At 45.1% G+C, this 27,623-nt stretch overlaps 1 protein-coding gene across 1 annotated transcript; it reads left to right on the top strand.

Annotated features, from left to right (window-relative positions):
* Positions 1–598: 598 nt before the first annotated feature.
* On the top strand, positions 599–27,564 carry PPAT (phosphoribosyl pyrophosphate amidotransferase). The gene is made up of 11 exons (XM_040418813.1): positions 599–938; positions 10,386–10,452; positions 11,862–12,068; positions 14,112–14,224; positions 21,583–21,725; positions 23,181–23,253; positions 23,498–23,652; positions 24,394–24,521; positions 24,916–25,137; positions 25,460–25,580; positions 26,245–27,564. Exons 1-11 carry the CDS (start codon positions 811–813, stop codon positions 26,418–26,420), a joined length of 1,533 nt encoding a protein of 510 aa, XP_040274747.1. The 5' UTR covers positions 599–810; the 3' UTR covers positions 26,421–27,564.
* The last annotated feature ends 59 nt before the right edge of the window (positions 27,565–27,623 follow it).

Below are 27,623 nucleotides of genomic sequence, written 5' to 3' on the forward strand. Positions count from 1 at the left end.
GTAGAGCAGTATTATGTGTGCAGGAGCCGCACTCCTCCTGTCACTGATGAGTTGGGGGTAGAGCAGTATTATGTGTGCAGGAGCCGCACTCCTCCTGTCACTGATGAGATGGGGGTAGAGCAGTATTATGTGTGCAGGAGCCGCACTCCTCCTGTTACTGATGAGTTGGGGGTAGAGCAGTATTATGTGTGCAGGAGCCGCACTCCTCCTGTCACTGATGAGTTGGGGGTACAGCAGTATTATATGAGCAGGAGCCGCACTCCTCCTGTCACTGATGAGTAGGGGGTAGAGCAGTATTATATGAGCAGGAGCCGCACTCCTCCTGTCACTGATGAGTAGGGGGTAGAGCAGTATTATATGAGCAGGAGCCGCACTCCTCCTGTCACGGATGAGTAGGGGGTAGAGCAGTATTATATGAGCAGGAGCCGCACTCCTCCTGTCACTGATGAGTAGGGGGTAGAGCAGTATTATATGAGCAGGAGCCGCACTCCTCCTGTCACTATGAGGAGCTCACGAGTTCATTGTACCTCCTTTCATTACAGCCCTCTGGCAGTCAGCTCCTCCCCCTGTGTCTCAGCCCCTCCCCCTGTGCCCCAGCCCCGCCCCTCCTCCTCACATGGCCTCCGTGTGCCGTGCACTTGTCTCCCGGTAACTTTGCTCCGCTCCCGGCGGCCGTCCTCCTGCTTCTGCCTCCCGCTTCCCTCGGCCGCAGGGTGGAGTTTGCCGCTCTGCCGTGTGTGTCCCTCCGGCCGGGCCTTGTCTCCTCGCCCAGGAAGTGTTTGTTGCTGCAGAGACCCACGTGTGCGCACCATGGAGCTGGAGGAGCTGGGGATCCGGGAGGAGTGCGGGGTGTTCGGCTGCATCGCCACTGGCGCCTGGCCCACGCAGCTGGATGTGCCTCATGTCATCACGCTGGGGCTGGTGGGCTTGCAGCATAGGTAAGTGGAGCTGTATTCTCGGGGGGCACACACTGACCTGATGGGTCCAGTACACAGGGGATGCTATCTGCAGCAGAGGTTGGGGAGGATGCATTACCTGTAGCCTGGGAACAGGTTCTGATCTCGGCTCAGAGAAGTGCTGGGGACTGAACATTGTGCTGCGGTGGTCCATGGTCCATTCTACCATCAGATGTGTCCTGTGACACATGGAGCTTGAAGTTGGTGGTTGATGCATTGGTTGGCCGGTCACCCCCTCGCTGTACTCCATATAATATGTATAGTGCTGGTCAAATTCTATCTGATGGGAGTATTTTATTGGGCAACTTCCCAAAAGTTACCATTTGCCGTACAGATCTGTAGCAACATCGTCTTCTGCCAAAAGTCCAAACCTAAATTCTGCAGGTTGCACAACAGTTGTGATTTTGATGGCCCTCAGCAGGTCCTTTGTTTGACCTTCATTCTGATAACTTGTGGCCCCTCCACTTTTCTGTTTGGCTGTAGTATTCTAGATACAATGTAGCAGAACAGGAATCCTGACCTGCTCCATTCCTTGCCTTCTAGTGTTGTGAAGAGACAATGGCATCGGGTTAGCCTTTAAAACTTTCCTAAGAGTGGCCAGCATTGACCTAGCCCATGTATGCCACCATATTGGCGATTACTTTCTCATCTGATCCTCCCATACCTGTAGACTCTAGAGGAGGATGGGGTTATTTACATTGTGCTTCCTTATCTGTTGATGATCACCTTCATTGACCAACAGAATGGAGATGGCCATGCAGATCAAATGGTTTTCCAGAATTGGAGCAAGCTAGGTCGAAGGCTTTGGCTACAGCTTCCCATACACATTCAATAATTGTTTGGCCAACAACCATCTCTCTTGACCTCCTCCTGGCTCGGCAAAGCCTGTCTGTTTATTCTGTGGGGAGAGCAGAGAAAGCCATATGCAAGCTAAATCTTGCTGGTGGTTGTGAGCTTCTAGGATAATAAAAGGATGGGCCGAAAATATTCATTTTGCCAGATCCTTGTCGCCCATCACCGGTCAGGGGTAGTTGGGATCTCACCATATACTCTTATGTTGGCAGAACTTGCTGTTCTTGTGGTTTGGCCAACAACAGACTAATGTGCATGGTCAACTTAAAAGATTACCGGAAGAATGGTATAGATGAGGTCAGGGAGGGGAGGACCTTTCTGCGTTTGATCTATGTAAATTATTATTTATTACTAAAGTGCCATTCATTCAATGGCGCTGTACGTATGAAAAGGGGTGCACATACATAATAAAGAAAACTGCACTAAGCATAAACAAGACGAGTTACAGACTGGCACAGAAGGAGAGAGGGCCCTGCCCGTGAGGGCTTACAATCTACATGGTATGGGAGAAGGACACGGTAGGTGAGGGTGAAGCTGGTCATAGTACTATAGAGGCAGCAGGGTCACTGGTTGTAGGCTTGTCTGAAGAGGTGGGTTTTCAGGTTTCTTTTGAAGGATTCCACTGTAGGTGAGAGTCTGATATGTTGGGGTAGCGAGTTCCAGAGTGTGGAAGAGGTGATAAGAGGAGAGAAGGAGGTCTTGTGAGAATCGGAGATTATGTGTGGGGATGTATCGGGAAAGTAGCTCAGAGATGTAGGGAGGGTACAGGTTGTGGACAGCCTTTTATGTATTTGTTAGTATTTTGAACTGAATATCCCTGGGCAATGGGGACCAGTGAAGGGATTGGCAGAGGAGTAACAGGGTGAGAGGTGGATTAGTCGGGCAGCAGAGTTGAGGATAGATTAGAGGGGTGCGAGAGTGCTAGATGGAAGGCCACGGAGAAGAATGTTGCAGTAGTCAAGGCGGGAGATAAGGGCATGTACAAGCATTTTCGTAGACTCAAAGTTGAGGAAAGCGTGCAAGCGGGAGATAGATTTTCAGTTGCAGGTGGTAGAAAGGGCTTGGATGTACGGTCACTCCAAGGCAGCAGACTTTGTTGACCGGGGAGAGTGTGCAGCCATTGATCATAATAGATAGGTCTGTTGGGGGGGGTTGAGCAAGATGGGGGGGGGAAATATGATGAATTCTGTTTTATCCATGTTAAGTTTTAGAAAGTGAGCGGAGAGGATGGAAGATGGGCATTGTGGGATTTTGGATAGTAAGGTGGTGATGATTGGACACACAAATCTACCTCTCGTCATCAGCATAAAAATGATACTGAAAGCCATGGGACTCTATGAGCTGTCTCAGGCTGAAAGTGTAGATAGAGGGGTCCTAGGACAGAGCCTTGTGGGATACCAACCGAGAGGGAATGTTCTAGTTTGCTAAACTTTGTAGATAATATTTTGGTTTTATAGATGATTTTCCTGGTTGGCACTGGTGTCATTTGAAAATAGGGCCCTGGATTCAGAATCCCTGATAGCATCTGTATGTTCTTCCTTTGTTTCCTCCCATACTCCATAAACCAAGGTACCACTTGGAATCGAAACAGAGTTTGGTAAAAGGTTTTTAACAGTAGAAATTATTTTCAGAAATTATTACCCAAAGTCTCGCGAGACTTCACTACGTAATAACTTTGGCTCATCATAGCCAATACATTCTAATACTGTACGGAGCTCCTGCTCCATACAGTATTGGAATAAAGTTATATGCAAGTCAATTTGCTCATCCCTAATAGTAGAGTACAAACACTCTATTTATTGCAGTCTGTGGTATAAATGATCACATGTTTAAGTCCCCTAAGGGAGCTAAAAATTACTAAGTTTTAAAACGCACATTACATTCAAATCACCATTTTCCAATTTTACCCAAAAAAATAAACAATAAAAAAATATAATTGTCTCTATGTCTGAAAATGTTCAAACTATTAAAGGTGTTATGCAACATTTTTTCAGACCTCAGAGTGGTGATCATACTTACCTGGTCCCCACCACTAGCTTCTGGCTTCACTGCCAGCTCTGCAGCTCTCATCTTTCGTGGTCGCTGGCTGTAGCAGTGAGCAGTCACCCATATGCAGCACATCACTGGGTCAAATGCCGTGTGGGTGACAGGTCTCCTCTGTGGCCATTGATTGGCTGCAGCGGCCATGTGCCCCCGTCAACAGGATGCCGAGAGAGACGGAGCAGCTGAGCCGGAATCCAGCGGAAGGGACCAGGTAAGTATAATCACCACTGAGAATCGGACCACTCTCTGAGGTCTGAAAAAATGTTAGATAACCCCTTTAAACTATAAAAGTATTAATAATGACCATATCAAGTCACTACAGCTCACCCCATCAAAAAGAAAAAGCTGACCCACACAACAAGGTTGACTAGTCATTTTTAGTGCACAGTAAGCACCGTGGAAGCAAACCCCATAAAACATGGTGGAATTGTATTTTTTTCCCTTCCCCCACGACAGCACTACAGAGAGAGGATCTGCCCCTAGGGACAGGAAACCTACAGAATAAAAAGGTGGAGCCTCTCTTCCCCTTCACTGGTTTCCTGTCCCTGGATTAGGAGACCTACAGTTCTTTTTCAGGTTCTTACTGCCGGTCTGTATATCCTAGGGGGTCCCTAGAGGGCTGGTGGTATCCTGCCGGGGTCCATCGCACTGCGGGTGCAGGCTAACAGGATCCTAGGATTTGGGGGGGCTCCCCTGGGTCTTGCGGCAGGCGCGTGGCTATCTTTTACTGAAGTAATGCCACGCTACTATCCCGTTGTGTAGGAGGTTACGGAGTAGCGCGGCTACTTCCGGTAGCTGGACAAGCGGGTGACGTACCTTTCGGAGGCACGTGGTGACACGCTTCCGGCCCGCACTGTTCAAAGAGTGTCTCTAACCGCCGGAGAAGCCGAGGCACTGACGGGCGGCTTACTGTGATCCGAGGAGCAGCGTGATAGAAGCGGCTGATACAGGCTTCCAGGTTATGGAGACATGATAATTGTGTCCCTCTCTCTCCCCATTTCCCTGGCCATAACTTCTGGCAGAAAGGGGTTACATGAAGCTCAATCCTGGTCTGAATTATATTTTCTGACCCATAAGCAGGCTTTCCTTGCTGTCACTAGCTATTATGGAAGAAGACAAGACACAGGGAGAGAATGTAGCAGTTTTTTGGACACCGTTTTTTCAGGGCGAGTTATGTTGCTGTGGCATTTTTTTCCTCACTATGGTTTCTTTTTCTCTGATTGTAGTTTAGTGTAAGCCTAAGAAAATGCTGGATAAAATAAAGAATGTGCCTTATGTAGGACAACTTTTTCATCCTCATATGACAAACAGTTATGTCAGCACTGTATTGACAAAATTTGTTACAGAGGAATCTCCATCCTTTTTAAAGAATATAAAAACGCTCATTCGGATGGAAGTTAAAAATACTCTTATATCCAGTAAGAAGCATGAGGTGGCAGAAAGGGTTAGCCTATCCCAAGACCATTCTTCTGATTGCAGTGACTCCCCTCTGGATGTCTTTTCTTCGGAATCTTCCTCAGAGGATGAAATTGAAGGAAGGGCCTCTTTTCCTCCAAAAGATACGGAAAGACTATTAAAAGTTATTAGATCTACTATGAACATTGAAGAGGTTAAGGAAGATAAATCTGTAGTAGATTCTATGTTTAAAGGGTTGCAGGACAAAAAGTAGATGCTTTCCTGTTCGTAATAGTGTTCTTACACTAATTCACAAAGAGTGGAAGAAACCAGATAGGAAGGTATTTATTTTCTAAAACTTTTAAACGTAAATACCCCTTCGAAAAAAAAGGCTTAATCTTCTTGGGACAAGGCTCCCAAGATAGATGTGGCCATTTCTAAAAAAGCATCTGTTCCCTTTGAGGACACGGGAATTCTTAGGGACCCTTTGGATATGAAGGCTGAGTCCTTCCTAAAAGGTGCTTGGGAAGCGTCTACTTCCTCGTTTCGTCCCAACATAGCGGCCACAGAAACGGCTAGATCCTTAGCCTTATGGCTGGAACAGTTAGAGGTTCAGTTGAAGGAGAGGTGTCCTAGGGAGCACATTTTATCTTCCCTGCCCACCTTGCAACAAGCTGCTGACTTTCTGGCGGATGCCTCTGTAGATGCAGTTAGGCTCGGTGCTCCGGATTCATCTCTTACTAACTCCGCTCGTAGAGCCCTTTGGCTTAAGAATTGGAGTAGAGGAGATGTGGCCTCAAAACAAGTTATGCAGTATTTCTCTCTCTTCCGCCCCCCCCCCCCCCCCCCCCTCTAATCCTTCAGCATTTTCTCTTTTTAGGCCTAGACGGTCCTTTCGGTCCTCAGGAGGAAATACAGGAAGCAGGCAGTTTAGCGATAAAGACCAGAGATACAGGTCCAAAAATGTGGCAGGGAAAGGCTTCTTCTTTGGAAACTTTCTCATCAAATAAACAGTCCCAACAATGACGCCAAGCCAAAGGTGGGAGGAAGGCTAAGGTTTTTCCTCTCTGCATGGGAAAAGGTAGCAGGGCCATGGGTTTTGGAAGTTATTCAACACGGCCTGAAACCAGAATTTCGCACCTTGCCGCCTCAAAGATTTGTAACTACAAAAAATTGTGCTGTTAAGGGGTCCTTCCCCATAATAAAGGAAATTCGAGAATTGCTAGAGAAAGATCTTAATTCCTGTCCCTCACAAGGAACAATCAGAAGGCTATTTCTCCCCTCTCTTTTTAGTTCCAAAGCCGGATTGCTCTTTCAGGACCATTATCAACCTGAGGGATTTAAACAAATTTCTAGTGTTCAGGAAATTCAAGATGGAAACAATGAAAACTACGGTACAGATCCACATTGTTTCATGGCAGTGATAGATCTAAAAGATGTATATTTTCACATCCCAATGTACCTGGAGTTCCAGAAGTTTCTCAGAGTTGCAGTTTTTATGGAGGGTCAACTACAGCAATTCCAATATCAGGCATTACCTTTTGGTCTGTCCATGGCCTCAAGGATCTTTACCAAGGTGGTAGCAGAAATGGTGTCCTTCATAAGACTGAAAAATGTGATGTTAATACCGTTTCTGGATGACTTCTTCTTAATAACCAAAATCCCTTTGCATTTGCAAGGAAGCAGTTCAGATGGTGGTGAACACTTTTCAGGAATTGGGTTGGATTGTCAACAACAAAGTCCAGACCAAAGCCTGAAAAGTGTTTGGTCTGGACTTGGCCTAATTCTAGATTCTGAATCTCAGAAAGTATTTATTTTTGCCGGAGGATAAGATGAGCAAAATTTTCAGTCAAATAAAATCCTTAGCATCTCCCACTCTGACTATTCGGAAGGTAATGTTGGTCCTGGGGTCTCTAGTATCCTGCATTCCGGCTGTCGAATGGGCACAACTGCACTCTCGACAATTACAGATGGAAGTATTGACGGCCTTCAAAAAGAGCAAGGGAATCCTAGAGGTCAGGCTGCAAATCTCAAACACAACAACGAGAAGTCTAGGACAGACAAAATTTGATACAGGGTGTCCCACGGACCTATCTGGATACGATAGTCCTAACTACGGATGCAAGCCCCTGGGGGTGGGGGGCTCATGTCCGGGGTCACAGTTTTCAAGGTGAGTGGTCACAGAATTAAAGGCGCTTTTCCTCCACAGAAAGGAGCTCTTGGCTGTAAGATTGGCGATATAAGCTTCTCAGTCCCTAATAGGTTCAGGCCATGTCAGAGTCCTATCGGACAATCAGACGGTGGTAGCCTATGTAAATCACCAGTGGGGGGACAAAGTCAGTCTCCCTCTGGTTGGAAGATCAGAAAGGACAGGGCGAGAGTAATTCTAATTGCTTCCTTCTGGCCGAAAGGAGCATGATTTACTCCTCTCAGAATAATGTCTGTGTCCGATCCATGGACACTTCCAGAAATGAAAAAATTAGTTTTCCCCCCAAAAAAATAAAGTTTCAAGTAAAAATAAACAAAAACGTCATTTTCCCCCCAATAAAGTTAAAAAAATTGGTAAAAAATAGGGGGGGGGGGGGGGGGGGAGTATACATATTGGGTATCGCTGTGTCCGTATCGACCTGCTCTATAAACATATCACATGACCTAACCCCTCAGATGAACACCATAATAAATAAAAACTGCTAAATAAACCATCTTTTTTGTCACCTTACATCACAAAAAGCACAACAGCAAGCGATCAAAAAGGCGTTTGCCCACCAAAATAGTACCAATCTAACCGTCACCTTATCCCGCAAAAAAATGAGCCCCTACCTGAGACAATTGCCCAAAAACTGAAAAAACTATGGCTCTCAGAATATGGAGACACTAAAACATGATTATTATTTTTTGCTTCAAAAATGAAATCATTGTGTAAAACTTACATAAAAAAAAAAAAAGTATACATATTAGATATCACCGCGTCCGTATCGACCGGCTCTATAAAAATATCACATGACCTAACCCCTCAGATGAACACCGTAAAAAATGTAAAATAAAAACTGTGCTAAATAAACAATTTTTTTTTTTTGTCACCTTACACCACAAAAAGTGTAATAGCAAGCGATCAAAAAGTCACACGCACCCCAAAATAGTGCCAATAAAACCGTCATCTCATCCCGCAAAAATCATACCCTACCCAAGGTAATCGCCCAAAAAGTGAAAAAACTATGGCGCTCAGAATATGGAAACACTAAAACATGATTATTTTTTTTGCTTCAAAAACGAAATCATTGTGTAAAACTTGCATAAATAAAATAAAAAGTATACATATTAGGTATCGCCGCATCCGTGACAACCTGGTCTATAAAAATATCACATGATCTAACCTGTCAGATGAATGTTGTAAATAACAAAAAATAAAAACGGTGCTAGTTCTTGTTATCTTGCCTCACAAAAACTGTAATATAGAGCAACAAAAAATCATATGTACCCTAAACTAGTACCAACAATACTGCCACCCTATCCTGTAGTTTCTAAAATGGGGCCACCATTTTGGAGTTTCTACACTAGGGGTGCATCAGGGGGGCTTCAAATGGGACATGGTGTCAAAAAAAATCAGTCCAGCAAAATCTGCCTTCCAAAAACTGTATGGCATTCCTTTCCTTCTGCGCCCTGCCGTGTGCCCGTACAGCAGTTTATGACCACATATGGGGTGTTTCTGTAAACTACAGAATCGGGGCCATAAATATTGAGTTTTGTTTGGCTGTTAACCCTTGCTTTGTTACTGGGAAAAAAAGGATTAAAATGGAAAATTTGCGCAAAAATTGAAATTCTGAAATTTCATCTCCATTTGCCAATAACTCTTGTGGAACACCTAAAGGGTTAACGACGTTTGTAAAAATCTGTTTTGAATACCTTGAGGGGTGTAGTTTCTTAAATGGGGTCACTTTTATGGAGTTTCTACTCCTAGGGTTGCATCAGGGGGGGCTTCAAATGGGACATGGTGTAAATAAACCAGTCCAGCAAAATCTGCCTTCCAAAAAACGTATGGCATTTTTTTCCTTCTGCGCCCTGCCGTGTACCTGTACAGCGGTTTACGACCAGATATGGGGTGTTCTGTAAACGACAGAATCAGGGTTATAAATATTGAGTTTTGTTTGGCTGTTAACCCTTGCTTTTGTAAAAGTAAAAAAAAAATATTAAAATGGAAAATCTGCCAAAAAAGTGAAATTTAGAAAGTGTCTCTATTTTTTCCATTCATTCTTGTGGAACACCTAAAGGGTTAACAAAGTTTGTAAAATCAGTTTTGAATACCTTGAGGGGTGTAGTTTATAGAATGGGGTCATTTTTGGGTGGTTTCTATTATTTAAGCCTCGCAAAGTGACTTCAGACCTGAACTGGTCCCTAAAAATTGGGTTTTTGAAAATTTCAGAAAAATTTCAAGATTTGCTTCTAAACTTCTAAGCCTTGTAACATCCCTAAAAAATAAAATATCATTCCCAAAATGATCCAAACATGAAGTAGACATATGGGGAATGTAAAGTAATAACTATTTTTGGAGGTATTACTATATATTATAGAAGTAGAGAAATTGAAACTTTTTTTACACTTTTGGTAAATTATTATTATTTTTTTTATAAATATGAATATTTTTTTTTTACTTCATTTTACCAGTGTCATGAAGTACAATATGTGACGAAAAAAACAATCTCAGAATGGTCTGGATAAGTCAAAGCGTTTTAAAGTTATCAGCACTTAAAGTGACACTGGTCAGATTTGCAAAAAATGGCCAAGTGAAATAGGGCTGAGTCCCTAAGGGGTTAAAAATACAACTTGTCTCGCAAAATGTAAGCCCTCCTATGTGAAAGGAAAAGTAAAAAAGTTATGACTTCTGGAGGTGAGAAGGAAAGAAATGAAAAGGCAAAAGATGAAAATTGGCCAGTTCCTTAAGGGGTTAATTGGATTTGGGGGTTCCTGAGCAAGAACGACATCTTAGTGCTGCAAAGTGGGCTTTGTATGTTCTTGGCTCTAGTGGGTGAGATGGGGCCCAGTCTACATGCCCCATCACATCAGTCGCTGCGCAGTGGGACGTGCTGATGATTGCAACAGTCCTGGTGGACCCAATCTAATGTGCATTTTATCTTTAAACAGGGGGCAGGAAAGTGCAGGCATTGTGACCAGTGATGGAAGTGCTGTATCCACATATAAAGCACATAAGGTAAGTTTTGTACCTATGACACTGTCTGACCTGTTACATGTCTACTTGGCAGCTAAATGCATCTGTGTTGGTCCCATGTTCACATGTGTCCGTATTGCTGAGAAATTACATTTTTTATATATGCAAATGCAGCCTTTAGGAGTAATGGGGGCTCAGCTCTCTCTGCAACTTCTGCACTTTGACAGAATCGGGCAGTGTAAACATCATCACGCCTGGCCCTGTCAATCAAGGTGTACAATGCCTGCCAGTTGCAGAGAGAGCAGAGCCTGTATTAATACCACATTATGTACTGCAGATGTTCTCTGGGTTTCTTTACCTGCCACCTCTTTAGGCTTATTCTAATAACGTCTAAACCGTGAACAGTCTAGTAATGTATTCCTGGAGAACTGCTCATAATGCACCTGTCCAGTTATAAAGGTGAAATTGCTCCAAGCACATTTGCTTTAAACGTTTGGGAATGCCGAAGCCTGTGAAAGGGGATGTAAACCTTTGCTAAAACGACAAAGTTGCAGAGCGCTTGGCACCTTTTGGCTTTCATTGGCTCTGCTCTGATTTTCCAGCATGTGGAGTGAGGATCCCGAATATTTTCTATGGTTCTGTACTCCTTGTGCTGGAAAAGCCAAGCAGAACCAATGAGTGCACTGGTTTTAACAGAGCTTTAGGTCCCCTAAGAAGATCAACTAAGGCATCACTGAACTGGTCCCTAAAAAAGTGCTGAACTGGTCCTTAAAAAGTGGTCCCTAAAAAAAAAAGTGCTAACCTTGCACTCCAGCTGTGGTGAAACTACGACTCCCAGCATGCGCCATTGATTTCTATGGAGTTCTGAGAACAGCCAAGCAAGTTTGCATTTTGGGAGTGGTAGTTTTACCACAGCTGGAGTGCCGGAGGTTAGCCTTCACTGATCTAAGACCTGGAATGCCACTCGCTTGTTGACTGGTGATCCTCTTTTTAGAGCTGAGGGTCCTGTCTGCACTTGGGGATATGTTGCCTCTGAGGGCAGTGAATGGCTGCAGCGGTCCACATGACAATGAATGGGGCATCTCATTAACAGTCCAAAGAGGACTGGAAACCACAGGGACAGGACCCCCAGTGCTGGAACAGACCACTGGTGAATAGTAGACTGGTTTTCTTTATTTATGTTAAATGGATTCCAGGCTTTAGTTTATTTTTACCTTGGTGGTCAGACAATCCCTTTTAAGGGGATCCTTCTCACGTCAGATTTTGTGACTGAAAATCAATTCCATTCACCTTAATTCGACTTGCAGAAATCCATGCACTTGTGGCCTCATTCAAATGAATGGAACTGATTTTTTTTAGTCACAGAATTTTCTGCCCCGTGTGTAGGCACCCTAACACTTCCTGCGTAACAAGTCATGACTGCCTGCAATTCATTCTTCTATCTCCTGAAGGGTATGGGTCTAGTCAACCACGTGTTCAGTGAGGAGTGTCTGAAGAAGCTGAACATGAGTAATTTGGGAATTGGCCACACAAGATATTCTACATCTGGAAATTCAGCTCTAGAGAACTGCCAGCCATTTGTGGTTGAAACGCTGCATGGGAAGATTGCAGTAGCTCATAACGGGGAGCTTGTAAATGCAGCCCAACTAAAGAAGAAGGTAAGTTATAAAGGATTTTTAAGCACGTCCAAATTCCTAAATGTCAAATCTGCCCAGTGTGTATGTATAATAACCTGTCAAAGCTGGATGACCTATCGCTTGCTGAAGGTGTAAGGCCTCCTTGAGCTACAGCATGTATTCTACTGTATTTTAGTTTAGACATTGCAGCTTTTCCGTGCACAAGTCTTTGCTTTCTGGCCAGGAGGACATTTTTTATAATAAGAATTCCCTTAATAAAGGACAACATAGTCTGAGAGATGTGATTAAACCTGGTAGGTGGCTGCAGATGACAACTCCATTTCTCTAGCACTCGTCCATCCAGTTGGGCAGAATTGGAGAGGAGCAAGCCATGCAAACTGCATGTGACTGTACGTAGTTACAAGCCGTACCATGTGGGTTTTCCATAGAGCTGTGCTAAGAAACCTTTCCTTGAAGATGGGTGGAGAAAAGAACTACAAAAGGCGTTCTGTTGTCCGTATTTTATAAGGGGAAAAACATAAGATGTAACAAATGTCTGCAAAGAAAAATGATTAGTCTTGATAAACCTTGAAAGTGTCTTCCCTGCCCACCTCTTTATCTACTACTCGCATTTGATAAGGTCCAGAACAAATGAGATTAATTTCTCAGAATACATTACTTGCAGTCAAAGCTGATTATAGTAAATATGCCCTTTACTCGATGAGGCCACTGAGCTCTTTTATATATATTTTTTTAAAGGGGTGGGGGCCTGTTGTGGGGTGTTTTCATACATGTCTTAAGGGGGTTGAGACATTGGTGACATATCGCTAGAACAGAGTCCCCCCCCCCTCCCCCCCCCAAAGAAAACTAAACCACACGGCACATGTGCAGCCACCCTCCATTCATTTCTGTGAGACTGCCGAAAATAGCGGAGTGAGCCCAATTGGCTGTTTTCGGAACTCCCATATAAGTGAAAGGAGAGCACGCTGCGCATGTACTCTTTAATTTTCTGGAGATAAGTGGGACAAGCACTTATCTGACATTAGTGGCATATCCTAGTGATATGCCAACAATGTCTCATGTGAGACAACCCCTTTAATGCCACCTCAGTACCAAGCAAATAACTGAGGGGCCTTCTGGGCTCAACATTACTTGGGTATGGACACCATTTGCAGCACTTTTATTGTATAGTCACTTGAAAGAAAAAAGTTAACTTTACAGCAGTGACCGGATGTAATTTCTGTAAAGATGTGAACATGTGCTTTATGAGCAATAAACTGGAAGGAATAAGAATTTTCTTGGTTCTTCTTCAGTCACTACATGCTATAAATATGTTATAGACTTGTATATAGTTCTTCTATTTACTACTGTTGGTTTTAGAATATTTTCATGCTGTCGGCTTCCTGCACTTTGTCCTTTTAATTCTTTTCTCCTTTCGCGAAGGAAATGTAAAAGAATAAGGCCACTTTCACATGGTCAGTGTTTAGTCAGTATTAGTGATACTTGCTACGGGCGAACCCAAATCGTTCATCATATCATCTTAATTGTGGCCATGGGCATACCTTTATTGCACTTTTAAGATGTATTTTTTCCAATGAAGGCAGATTAAGATGGCCACCGGTATCTCAAGACTATCTTAATCTCGAGCATGCGCGGTTACTGTGAGTAGTGGCGCATGTAAAAATATACTTCATTACGAATCCGAACCTGGCATTACAGGGTGTGCCACAACAATATTGAATCTGCCTTCAGATTTATAATGAACTATATTCGTGCATGTTTGAGATAGTCTCGCAGTACTGGTGGCCATCCTAATCTTCCCTCATGGGGGAAAAAAACACATTTTAAAAGCGCAGTAAATGTATTCCTACAGTCACAAAGATAATGTGATGAACTAATCGGGTTCGTCCGTCCTCCTTAGTCAGTATTTGTACGCTATAACCAGGAGTGGGTCGAGAACATGGAAGAGCTGTAAGATGCACTCTTGGTTTTGTCTTACAAATACTGATGCTATATACTGCCTGTGTGAAAGTGGCCTTAGACATGCACAGTGAAATTGTATATGACATGACTGTGTCTCCACAGTTGATGCGTCACGGTGTTGGCCTGTCCACAAGCTCTGACAGTGAACTGATCATACAGCTCCTGGCCTTCACACCTCCTACGGAAGAAGATCACTCTGCTGACTGGGTGGCACGGTAAAGAAGAATTTGATTGCTGAACCTGTAGTTCGTCATAAATGTTTCCACTATTAATTATTCTATTGTATTATATGTGCTTTCTCGCCCATATTCATTGGGGACACAGGAACCGTGGGTATAGCTATGTCCACTAGGAGGAGTTGACACTAGTAAAAGCTGTTGGCTCCTCCCTGTCAGCTATACCCCCTCCAGCCTGGAGAGAGAGCTTCAGTTTTTTTCTAGTGTCAATAAGAGGCAAGACCTCCCTGCTCTGTAGGGTAGCTCCTGAAGATTTTTTAGTTTTTTTATTTTCCCTTTTTTCAGATGGGGAAACAGTGGTCGACTAGCCTCCCTGTTCTCCTGGGGGAGCACGCCAGCGTTGGCCCGCCACGCTGCCTCCTCCCCCACAAGAAGACAAGGCGGACCAGGGCAGCCTCGCTCCCCTGCATCCCGCCAGCAGAAGGGTCACCCATCCAAGTGCCCTTTTCCAGCGTCCTGCCACTACTGTGCCAGTAGCTGAAGGGGTGACCCTGCTGGAGAAGAGGAAGGGTGAAGATGGCGGCAGAGAAGAGGATGAAAATGAGGTTTGTACACGGGACTAGGTAGGCATGTTTAACCCTCTTGAGTTGGTCTCCCCCTCCCTCCCTCTTGGTGGCAATAGTCAGGGCTTCAGCATAGCCCAGCACCCCTGCAGCCATTCCCAGCACCCCTAAAGCATTTCCTTCACTCCCCCCTCTGGCACAGGTCGCTCATTGTTGTCCCCCAAGCACGGACAACGGCACATGGGGGGTTAATGACCGCACGGTCACGCATGCAGAGAGGGGAGCTCAGCTCCCGCTCCCCGACAGGAGGAACCTTCCTGAGACTGCACCTACCATTATCCACCCCTTGCGGGCGCCGGGCGCGTCGATCCAGAGGGGGTTAACCGCCCTGCGTTCGACCGGCCGCAATGTTGTTGTTTTTTTTTGCCCGGCCCGCGCTAGTGTCCGTCCGGCCCGCGGGGTGGAGCCCCGTCCGTTGCTGGGCGGGCGCATTTCGCGCGCTGCTCTGGTCTGTAGTCTGGCCGATGCAGGGGCTAGCAATGCCCTAATCAACTATGTGCAGGGGCTTGGATCGCCGCTTGGATTCGTCCCCTACTTCCCCCTCCCCAGAAACATGCTGAGCTCTGCCCCCGGTCCTCAAAATGGCCCTTAACCTTCACTGCCCAGCCACCTCTTTAGGCCAGCATATCTGGGGATCTACTCCTAGTGCAAGGTTAGTAATGTGGAGGAATTTAACCCCTTCCTGCCTTTTGTGCACTTGAGGCCGGCATCTTAGTTTTATAAAAAAATAAATGTGCGCCATACGGGTCCCCCTCCTCAATCATCACTAACGTAGGACCAACCCTGTCTGTGTGGTACCACACTGGGCCCGTGTGTTATCTCGGATAAGGAGCACCTCTCATAGTTCCCAATCTGCCCCCTCCAGGGCCGTTTGGTTGATAATTTCCACCTGCTCAATCCAGTGAAGGACCTCTGAAGGATTCCAATACGTGCTCCTTGACCGTTTGATTCTCCACCTCCGCAATACAGTGGAGAACCTCTGGTATTCTCAATCCACCCCATGGGGTCGTTTGGTTGATAATTCTCCGCCGGCGCAATTCAATAAAGGACCTCTGACCTTGCCAATCCACCCTCCTGGGTCATTTGGTTGATAATGCCCCGCCTGTGCAATCCGGTGAACAGACCTCTAGAAGTTCCCATTCCACCCCCTGGGTAGTTTGGTTGATAAGTCCCTACCTGCGCAGTCCGCAACTGCCAGGGGCGAGATACTGAGGCGTAGACCTACGCGCATGCGGACCACAGCACATCTTTCTCCTCGAATATCTCCGCACCCCCACCCTTCCTCCCTGGGTCACGCTCAGACACACCCTCCCTCACAGGAGAGAGTCCGTCCGAGTTGGGGGTTAGGGGAGAATCACAGATTCAGACCCTCACATGAATCCGAAGCAATCTCCCAAGATTGCGTCTACAGTGGCCAGCAGTACTTGTCGTATGCATTACCCCCTTCCATAGGCGGAGTACTTGCACAACTTTGGGATACAGTACTTGCCTTTATACATTTTCCCCTGACATAGGTGGACTAAGTATAGTAACACTGGTTTCAGTGCAGGATGTACAGTCGTGGCCAAAAGTTTTGAGAATTAGATAAATATTGGAAATTGGAAAAGTTGCTGCTCAAGTTTTTATAATAGCAATTTGCATATACTCCAGAATGTTATGAAGAGTGATCAGATGAATTGCATAGTCCTTCTTTGCCATGAAAATTAACTTAATCCCAAAAAAACTTTCCACTGCATTTCATTGCTGTCATTAAAGGACCTGCTGAGATCATTTCAGTAATCGTCTTGTTAACTCAGGTGAGAATGTTGACGAGCACAAGGCTGGAGATCATTATGTCAGGCTGATTGGGTTAAAATGGCAGACTTGACATGTTAAAAGGAGGTTGGTGCTTGAAATCATTGTTCTTCCGTTAACCATGGTGACCTGCAAAGAAATGCGTGCAGCCATCATTGCGTTGCATAAAAATGGCTTCACAGGCAAGGATATTGTGGCTACTAAGATTGCACCTCAATCAACAATTTATAGGATCATCAAGAACTTCAAGGAAAGAGGTTCAATTCTTGTTAAGAAGGCGTCCAAGAAAGTCCAGCAAGCGCCAGGATCATCTCCTAAAGAGGATTCAGCTGCGGGATCGGAGTGCCACCAGTGCAGAGCTTGCTCAGGAATGGCAGCAGGCAGGTGTGAGCGCATCTGCACGCACAGTGAGGCGAAGCCTTTTGGAAGATGGCCTGGTGTCAAGAAGGGCAGCAAAGAAGCCACTTCTCTCCAAAAAAACCATCAGGGACAGATTGATCTTCTGCAGAAAGTATGGTGAATGGACTGCTGAGGACTAGGGCAAAGTCATATTCTCCGATGAAGCCTCTTTCCGATTGTTTGGGGCATCTGGAAAAGGGCTTGTCCCGGAGAAGAAAAGGTGAGCGCTACTATCAGTCCTGTGTCATGCCAACAGTAAAGCATCCTGAGACCATTCATGTGTGGGGTTGCTTCTCATCCAAGGGAGTGGGCGCACTCACAATTTTGCCCAAAAACACAGCCATGAATAAAGAATGGTACCAAAACACCCTCCAACAGCAACTTCTTCCAACAATCCAACAACAGTTTGGTGAAGAACAATGCATTTTCCAGCACGATGGAGCACCGTGCAATAAGGCAAAAGTGATAACTAAGTGGCTAGGGGACCAAAACGTTGACATTTTGGGTCCATGGCCTGGAAACTCCCCAGATCTTAATCCCATTGAGAACTTGTGGTCAATCCTCAAGAGGCGGGTGGACAAACAAAAACCCACTAATTCTGACAAACTTCAAGAAGTGATTATGAAAGAATGGGTTGCTATCAGTCAGGAATTGGCCCAGAAGTTGATTGAGAGCATGCCCAGTCGAATTGCAGAGGTCCTGAAAAAGAAGGGCCAACACTGCAAATACTGACTCTTTGCATAAATGTCATGTAATTGTCGATAAAAGCCTTTGAAACGTATGAAGTGTGTGTAATTATATTTCACTACATCACAGAAACAACTGAAACAAAGATCTAAAAGCAGTTTAGCAGCAAACTTTGTGAAAACTAATATTTGTGTCATTCTCAAAACTTTTGGCCACGACTGTATACTTTCCCCCTTCTGTAGGTGGCGGAATTGCATCTCCACTGGGTTCAGTACCTGCCGTATGCATTAGCCCCTTCCATAGGTGGCGTGATTACATTACTGGTTACAATGTGTGCTGTATGCATTGCCCCCTTACTTAGGTGCAACTCCCACGGGGTACAGGACTCGCCATATGCACTAATTCTCGCCGTGGGCATTAAGCCCCCCTTCATAGGTGGAATATTTTCTCTACCACTGGCTTAAGTACTTGCCGTATGCATTCCACCTTCCATAGGTAGGGTAATTGCACCTCCATTGGATACGGTCCAGACTGTCGCGCTAGCCTTCCATAGGTGGAGCGTTGCACATCACCGTGCTTCCTGTTGCATTACCCCCTTCCACAAGGATCCACTAGTGGGGGAATAACTAAACCTCTTCGGATGCTGCAATTCAACTGCGCCACGGCTCTAGGTGCCTTCGCTTATTTCACAAGCGGGCGTGGCACAGTTGGTACCCGCGGGGCACGGTACTCTTACTCTAGTGGTATATGGATGCCGCCAGTGGATACAGTGGCTATTCCTCATTGTATCCTTTCTTTCGGTGCTGGTTTTGGGCATGATTATAACATCCCCTGTTTTCTCAGGGGGTTACCTAGCATCACTTATGTATCCTAGAGACCCCCCCCATCTCCATGGGCCTCCATTGTTAGTCGGTCATGATATTGTCCGCATCAATACGTAGTGTGTACACCATTGCACATATATGGTGAGTACGTTCCAGCGAGTCGAGTGTTTCACTGACTCTGTATTCTCTATCCACCACCCCTTCTTCTCTGGGAAAGTGGTTATGCGGGCACTCTGGTTCAGCTGCTACAGCGTGTTCTCCTCCACAGGTGCAGCTTTTCGCTAATGCTTGAGTTCGAGGTTGCTGCAGTGGGACATCCCCCTCAGGTAGGGGTCCTACCCTGGCGCTGGTTGGGCAGTTGCTCCTGTTCAGCGCCCTTCCAGGTAGAGTCTAAGGTTAGCTGTACTTAACTGGAGCAGTATGGTACGTGGCTTCTACAGATAGTCAGGCCTCCCCCCTCAGTTTTGCGCTGACGGGGCAAGCGCTGGCTACTACTGTATGAGCGGTATTGCGTTACCACTGCATACTTGATATCTTGCTGCACAGCTCTTTCGTCAGGTGGTGGACTCTTCTAGCACTGAATTTGTTGGCCTCTGTGGGTGGCCCCCTCCTCTGCTGGGGTATGAGGCTAGCCTATTCTTCTCCTGTCGTTTTCCTCCTCTGGCTCATGGTTCATAGCCACCCCGCATGCCTTGGTAGTTCCTACGTTACTGCCTTCCCTCATCTGCATTTGCACAGGGTATTCGTTTGGTGGCCTTCTATTTCCAGGCACGCTCCTGTCCTGACTGGTGTGCTGTGGCGCCCTCCACATCCCTCCTTCTACAGGGACTCTTCCATTGGTCCGGGTGTGCTACAGTATCTACACAAAAGCTTCCCACCTTTCTTTCCCGAGAAAGAGTTCCAGAAGCATGTGGCGTGGACGCCCTGATATTTCCTTGGTGGGAGTTCTCCCTCCATACGTGTTTTTCCCCTTCCCCTCCTACCCAGGGTTCTACGGAAGATCAAGATGGAGGGCATTCCGACAAATCCTAGTCGCTCCAGACTGGCCCCGTCGCGCGCGGTACGCCGACCTCGTTCTCCTTCTAGGAGATGTCCCTTGGTCACTGCCACTCAGACTACCTTCTTTCACAGGGTCCGGTCTTACATCAGCATTTAGCTGACTGCGTGGCTATTGAAACAGTCATTCTAACGTGGAGAGGGTTTTCGGCGGATGTCATCCGCACTGATTCAGGCCAGGAAGCCTGCATCGCCCAGGATTTATTATAGGACCAGGAGGTCCTTTCTGGGCTTCTGTGAAAGCCGGGACATCCCCTCACTCCATTTTTTTTTTTCTCTCCCCACGGTAATATCCTTCTACAATCAGGGTTGGACCTTGGTTTAGCCCTTAGTGCATTGATGGGTTAGGTGTTGGCGCTTCTGTTCTGGGGCAGCCTTCCAGCATCATCTGGTGCCCATGACAACCTTCCTTCAGAGAGTGGCACATACGGTTTCTCCGTACCGTCCTTACCGCCTTGGGATCTGAATATAGTTCTCTCAGCGTTCCAGTCTTCTCTCTTTGAGCCCTTGCGGGAGATCTCTCTCCGGCTCCTGTCCTAGAAGGTCGTTTTTTCTTGTCTATCACATCCATCAGTTGGGTGTCCGAGTTCAGGGCGCTCTCTTGCAGAAAACCCTTCCTGGTTCTTCACAAGGATAAGGCGGTTCTCCGGCCCATTCCTTCTTCTCCCGAAGGTGGTCTCTGACTTCCATATCAATGAAGAAATTGTCCTTCCTTCACTGTCCCTCTCCTTCACACCCTACAGAAGAGAGTTGCATTATTGGACGTTGTTAGAGCTCTGATCATTATTGGCAGCCTCCAGTCCCTTCCGGTGTACGAAAACCCTTTTTGTCTTCGGAGGGTCCTCACTAGGGATTGGCGACCTCCAAGGTTGCGATTGCACGTTGGATTCGGTCTGCAAGTGCTGAGGCATACCGCGCCCGGAGCAAGGTTCCGCCCTTAGGTGTCACGGCTCACTCCGCCAGAGCAGTGGGCGCTTTCTTGAGCTCGGAGGAATCGTGCTTCGGCTGCACAGTTGTGTAAGGCGGCTACTGGTCCTCCTTACACACGTTCACAAAAATGTACCAGGTGCATACTTATGCATCGACTGTCGCTGCCTTGGGCCGCGTGGTCTTGCAGGCGACAGTTCTTAGATGCCAGGGACGCTTGCTTCCATGGGTCTGTGGTTTTTCCCTCCCTGTAGACTGCTTTTGGACGTCCCACGGTTCCTGTGTCCCCCAATGAATAAGGCCGCGAAAAGGAGATTTTTGTATAACTTACCAGTAAAATCTTTCTCGCTCTTCATTTGGGGACACAGCACCCACCCAGTATTGTTGTTTGACTACAGTTGTGGCTGTTGCTGGTTAGAACCCCGTTGGGTCCTTTGACATGGTTGGTGTTCCACGTGTTTTTCTTTGGTTGGCTTGCTTCTCCTACTGCTTGTGCACAAACTGAAGCTCTCTCTCCAGGCTGGAGGGGGTATAGCTGCCAGGGGAGGAGCTAACAGCTTTATCTAGTGTCAACTCCTCCTAGAGGACATAGCTATACCCACGGTCTCTGTGTCCCCCAATGAAGAGCGAGAAAGAGAATTTACTTGTAAGTTATACAAAAATCTCCTTTTTGGGGAGGGACATGGTTCTTGAGTGGTGTTGAAACTAACAGCAACCCATTGGCTACTTTTCTTAGCATGTTAGTATCGCCTGTCCCACCACTTACTACTAGACATTTTGTGGTATAAAGGTTGTAGAAGGTAAAAAAAAAAAAAAAAAAACAGCGCCATTGTTGTCCATGGCCTGTGTGTGGTATGCTGGCCATAGATTTCTATTATGACGGAATGCCTCTTCTGTTTCTGTGGTGCATGCCGTCATAGAATTCCGTTATGGTCCGTGATAGCAGAATCTGTAACGGAATTCTTAGATAACCCGAACCTGTGCGCCAAACTTGAAAACACACGTTCACTTAACACTAGTCACTAATGATTCAAGCTGTCATTTATAACTGCAAGGTTTTGAGTAACTATGTCTAATTCTGCCGCAGAATAAAGAACTTGATGAATGAGACCCCAACTTCGTACTCCCTTCTCATCATGCACAATGACGTTATTTATGCTGTACGTGATCCCTATGGCAATCGTCCGCTCTGCATCGGGCGGCTCATTCCTGTGACAAATGAAAAAAGAGGTACTTAGGGGTTTGTTTGTTATTTATTTTTAAAAAAAAAAATTTAACTAAAATATTTCTTTTTAATGTCATTAGTTATTTTGATGTAAAAACTGTATTGTGGTGTCGCACACAGGGAAGAGCATGTGCAAAACGAGGCTGAGCCAGTGCCGGAGGTTGAAGTGGTCATGTGTGTGTACATATCGCGTGATGTGTGGGTTTTGGTACTGTGCCAACCTATGGGTTTGGTTCAGTAGGGTGCCTAAAGCATAAGGAGCCACATGACCACTTTTTGCTTCGCCTAATTTTGTGCATACACTGTGCTGTTTTGGTGACAAGTGCCAAAGATGGGAGCTTTTATATAGGCTACATCCCCACCCAGCCTACAGCATTTAAATTGTACACATGACCCCCACCACCACTTCCCAAAATGAAAATAGACTATAAACCAGATCCACTAAACAAACCAGCACACGTTCCACCTGGGCTGAGTTGAATGTGTGATTATGAGAAGTGCCCAGGAGATTTCCTGGCTCTTCTGGCAGATGCTCCCCTTTTCAGGATGCCTCCCAAACATCCTGGGAGAGTAGATAAGTGTGCTCCGGACGCATGGACACAACGGCGCCATCTTGTCACTAATGTGTGTAGACTAGTTGCTGTAGCTTGTTTCTTTGAAATATTCACTACCTTTTGTGCTCTCCTTTTGCTCAGATGAATTTTTAGATATTTATGCTAAGGTCCAAAGTTTTTTCCTTTCCCACAGTGTATTCAGAAGTCTGTCACGTGGGGAAGATTAGATTAGAAATCCCTAAAATAAAGCTTTGCTGCCAATAGCGAGGAGCATTGCTTCACCGTTATTTGTGCTGCCCTGTGACCATGAAAATATCTCTGCTCTGACCTCTTCAAATTGTCTGCATACGTGATAATGCCATCAAAAAATATATTACCGTGCTTGGCTGTTCATGGACCTCACACTTTTATTACTGAAGTTTACATGAAATTTAATTTGGGTAAAAAAAAATGATAGTTATGACCAGTTATGTTGCCATCTACGGTGATTTCAAAAAGTCTTATAAGCAGCACCCTGACTGTGTCTAGGAAAGCTGGGTAACCACCATTACTGCTTAACGTACCGATCATCCAGTTTTCCCTCAAATTGTTTGGATTTACAGTGGGAAGTCTTGGGGACTGATGCCCCCTACACATGCCCCACAGCAACTGAAGTGATCTACAAAGTCTGTGTAGTTGGAATTTGTAGTTCCTCCCCTATTACCCCGACACTTGACGGGAAGAATAACGCAGCATGGAGTACTGTTCTTACCATCACAATGCTTTGACTGATTTGGCACCGCCTCATGACAACCATTATAACACAAAGCCATAACTCCAGTGTGAATGTACAGTATTATCCTATAAGAGTCAGGTGTTCACTTTTTAATTTTTTAATATAACACCTTTTTGGTTTTTTTTGTTTAGTGAAGAACCCATTGGAGACGGAGGGTTGGGTAGTGTCCTCTGAATCCTGTAGCTTCCTCTCCATTGGTGCAGAGTAAGTATTGATGTGCATGTGTTGTAACCAGTTAATGAAGAATGAATGCCTCCGGAGCTGTAATTTGATCAAGTCTGAGCGGTTCTGTAACTTGTGTTTTATGCAGGATGTATTCTGTCAGCTTATGGAAGCGTGTGTGGAGTGAAGGCCACAAGGCTCCCCTCTTTTTTTTTTCCTCTTAGAAAACGTACCACAGAAGTAGCGTACTAGACAGATGTATAGTCTTCTCTTTTTGCATTTGTAGGTACTACCGTGAAGTCCTACCTGGGGAGATTGTGAAAATCTCTCGTGATGGCGTACAGACTCTGGATGTTGTGCCCAGATACCGAGAGAGAGACCCATCTGCTTTCTGTATCTTTGAGTATGTTTACTTTGCTCGGCCAGACTCCATTTTTGAAGGTATTTTATTTAATCTAGTATTTTATCCATAAACCCTCCTGAAGTTTTAATACAATGCATAGACCTTACATACTAGACTTTGTCAGACAGCAGCTTCCATTGAGCAGGTAACTATTCAGCTTCCTGGGATCAGATCTATAGCTGGCCATATACTTTAGATGTGTATTGGCCAAACGCATAATTTTTTTAATGTTTGGCTGACCCATCTAATGTGTATGTGGCCTCCTGACTGCAGATGTCAGGGGAGATAAAGATCAGACTTGTTGGATTTAATTGCCTGATCCTTTTACCAGCAGAGAGAGAGACTGCTGCCAGAAGATTCTAGCAACTACTTTCTCCTCTCTCCCCATTCATGTTAGCCAAGCATACATACCTATGGGAGGATCAGGAAAGGTGGCTGTGGACACCAACTATCTAATGAGTATGGGCAGCTTAACTTGGCCCCTTTCTTATCATGTTCAAGAACAGTCCTGTATTTTGACAGGTGTCTACTTGTGGTTGCCTGCCAGGGAAAGTATGTTCTTCTCAAGACGTCTTGATTAGCCTGCAGGCTTACAACCTGGCCTATGGAATAAGTAGTTCTGTCCTTACAGCATTTTTGACACTGATGGAAACTGTGTTAATGTTGGATATTGCTCTCTGCCTGCAAACTGAAGAACTGTATTTAATTTGTTCAGAACTGTTCAGCTTTTTGGTTTGCCAGTGTGTAGACATTAATGGGTTCGTTACTTTTCTCCAAAGGTCAGATGGTGTATTCAGTCAGAAGAAGGTGTGGACAACAGCTGGCTATTGAGGCCCCAGTAGAGGCTGACCTGGTCAGCACCGTGCCAGAATCTGCAACACCTGCAGCTCTTGGTTATGCAGAGAAGGTAAATCTTGTTTAAGTCTTTATAGTTTATAGTGCACCTGTACTTTAGCAAAATGTTTGTCATAGTGACTTATCAAAGGTTTTGATCACTGAGGGTCTGAGTGCTGAGACCCCCACCGATTTCTAGAACAAGGAGAAAGCTCACACAGAGTACTGGATATTGGCTCATATGCTTTCGATTGATCCCATCTTTAGCAGCAAGGAGGGCTCCCTTCAGTGTTAGCGCTTTATTTTGCTACTGGCGAATGGTGGGGGTCTCGGCACTCAGACCACCCCACTGATCAAATCCTTTGAGATGTCACATGACATGTCAATACATTAGGTGAAGTACACTTTAACTTCTATGACATTCAGTGGAGGCGTACGTTACTAATATTCTTCTTAAATCTTTACAGTGTGGTATTCAGTATGTGGAAGTGCTCTGTAAAAATCGCTATGTCGGTCGCACCTTCATTCAGCCAAACATGAGGCTACGGCAGCTTGGTGTGGCTAAAAAGTTTGGCGTCCTGTCGGATAACTTTGTTGGCAAGAGAATAGTTCTGATTGATGACTCCATTGTACGAGGAAACACCATTTCTCCCATTATTAAGCTGCTGAAGGATTCTGGAGCCAAAGAGGTTGGTGTTACTGTAAGAGATAACATGGCCATAAGACAAGCCCTGCTACTATAGTGGCCTTCAGAGTAGAATTAAAATCTCTAAACCATTGAACACCAAAGCAGAGGGTTTTTTTTTTTTTGTGCTCATGAAGGAACATACAGATAGAAAATTGCAATATTCTTCTGTACAGGAAGAGGCAGGAGTAATAAACAGCCATAGCTGCAGAATATTTACATCCTTGGTCTAAGTTTCTTGCATCTTTGTGCTCATCAGAAAGTATGAGATGTGTCCAGAGTTCTGAATTGTCTCTTTGACCCAATGCAATGTTGTCTTCCCTCAGGTTCACATAAGAGTGGCTTCTCCACCAATAAGGCATCCTTGTTATATGGGAATTAATATTCCGACAAAAGAAGAACTGATTGCGAACCGCCCCGAGTTCCACGACCTGGCAGGGTATATTGGTAAGAACATTTATATCGAATTTGTGTTGTGGTGATATGCCCATTTTCTGCTGGCTTGAATACAGTTAAAGGGAACCTGTCGGGTGCCTTCTGCTGCCCTGTGTGATAGCACGATATGATAGAGGGAGAGAAGTTCATGTATAGGTTTATAGCATGTTGAGCATGGTTTCTGAGCTAAAAGAAGATTAAACCCTGACTCCTAGAAGAATCGGTGAGAGTCCTGATTACCCTAAAACAGGGATGGCCAACCTGAGGCTCTCCAGCTGTAGCAAAACTACAACTCCCAGCATGCCCAGACTACCTACAGCTATTAGCCTCCAGCAGGGCATAGTGGGAATTGTAGTTTTATAACAGCTGGAGATCCACAGGTTGGCCATCCCTGCCCTACCAGATAAAATGCTTGACAGCTTTCTCTATACATACACTGATACAGGGAGAGCTGTCAATCACTATATGTGAGCAGGGTAGACAGGACTCTTGCTGTCTGTCCTAGGAGTCCGGTCAGGATTTACTAAGTCATATAAACCTATATATCACAGAGCTCTGCTTCTCTTCCTTTATCTTGCCTTGCTCTCACATAGGGCAGCAGAGATCTCCTGACAGGTTCACTTTAAGTCATCATTGGTATATCTTAAAGGTTAATTTTAATGCCTTTTTATTATAGGTGCGAACAGTGTGGTTTACCTGTCTGTGGAAGGACTCACTTCGGCCGTGCGTGAAGGCATTAAACATTTCAAAGATGAACAGAATGGATTAAATGGCACAAACGCACACCCCACTTCCCAAGGCCACTGTACAGCATGCCTTACTGGCGAGTACCCAGTGGAACTGGAATGGTGACCACCTCCAAATTGCGTCAGCTCGTCGTCCTTTAGCTTCCCAGTTGGACAATGGGGCTCACTGAAGTAGAGAGAAGTGGGGGTGTTATCCATAGCTGCCAGTGAAATTATTTTAATTTTATTTTCTTTCAATGAAGATTAACCCCTTAACTTTATCTTTGTTACTGTGGGCGACGATGCAGTCTTTTTTTTTTCTTCTTTTTTATGGGTCCGACTGTTTTATTTATTTTTAGATGAATGACTGCTGCTACCACAGAATAATTGTCAGGGGCGTCTTTCTACTGACAAAACGTGGACCGACTTTTTGATGGAACTTTTGAATTCTGTAAATCACCTTTTTCTGGCCTTTGTTCTTAAAGAGGCTCCGTCACCAGTCCTGACATGTCTGTGTTATTATATACATCTTATCTCATAACTCTACTCTTTGCTGTTCCTCTATTATTCCTCCTGAATATGTCCTAAATAAATTGACAACTGTGTGTATCCTAACAGTCTGACACTGTCAGTGGGAACAGATGACCCCAACTGGTAACACCTAAATTTCCAGATAGCACAGAATTTATTATTTCATGGTGAATACAAGTCTTTACTAAATCAGCCATGTCAGGAGAGGTTACCAGTCCTCTTTAATGTCCAGGCATATCTGATTGTCTTTTTTATTTTTGTATTAATGCAGTGCATAGTGTCACACTCTTCCTTCTTTATTGTGCAACACCTGGAGGACTGGCAATAAAGCGCTTTTCTTTTTTATGTTGGTGCAAGTGCATTCTAACACAAACCTGTGTTTGGGGAAAGGGAGAAAGACACACATTATCCCTGTACATACGTTTTTGGAGATTTGTCCCGAAGGAAATTCAAGAAGCAACACTGTTACAGAAGAGAATATATGGTTCCATAGTCTTCATGACACCTGTTACTCACGGATCTGAGGTCTTAAAAGGGGTTGTCCTATGAAAAATATTCTACAGGTTTCGAACCAGCCCCTGGATCTGAAAACTTTTTGTAATTGCATGTAATAAAAAATATAGCTTTACCAGTGAGTTTTTAGAGAGAATGTATTTGTATGGTGCCACCTACTGTCTGATTTAAAAAAAATAATAATTTCCTTTTCTTTTTCCCGCTCACTGAGATGGCCGCACATGCTCAGTTTTATCCTTCAACTGCCTCCTGAGTTGTGATAGGGAGAGCATGGACACGCCCCCTG

The sequence above is a fragment of the Bufo bufo genome, chromosome 2 (genome assembly GCF_905171765.1).
Source record: "Bufo bufo chromosome 2, aBufBuf1.1, whole genome shotgun sequence".
Taxonomy (NCBI): Eukaryota; Metazoa; Chordata; class Amphibia; order Anura; family Bufonidae; genus Bufo; species Bufo bufo.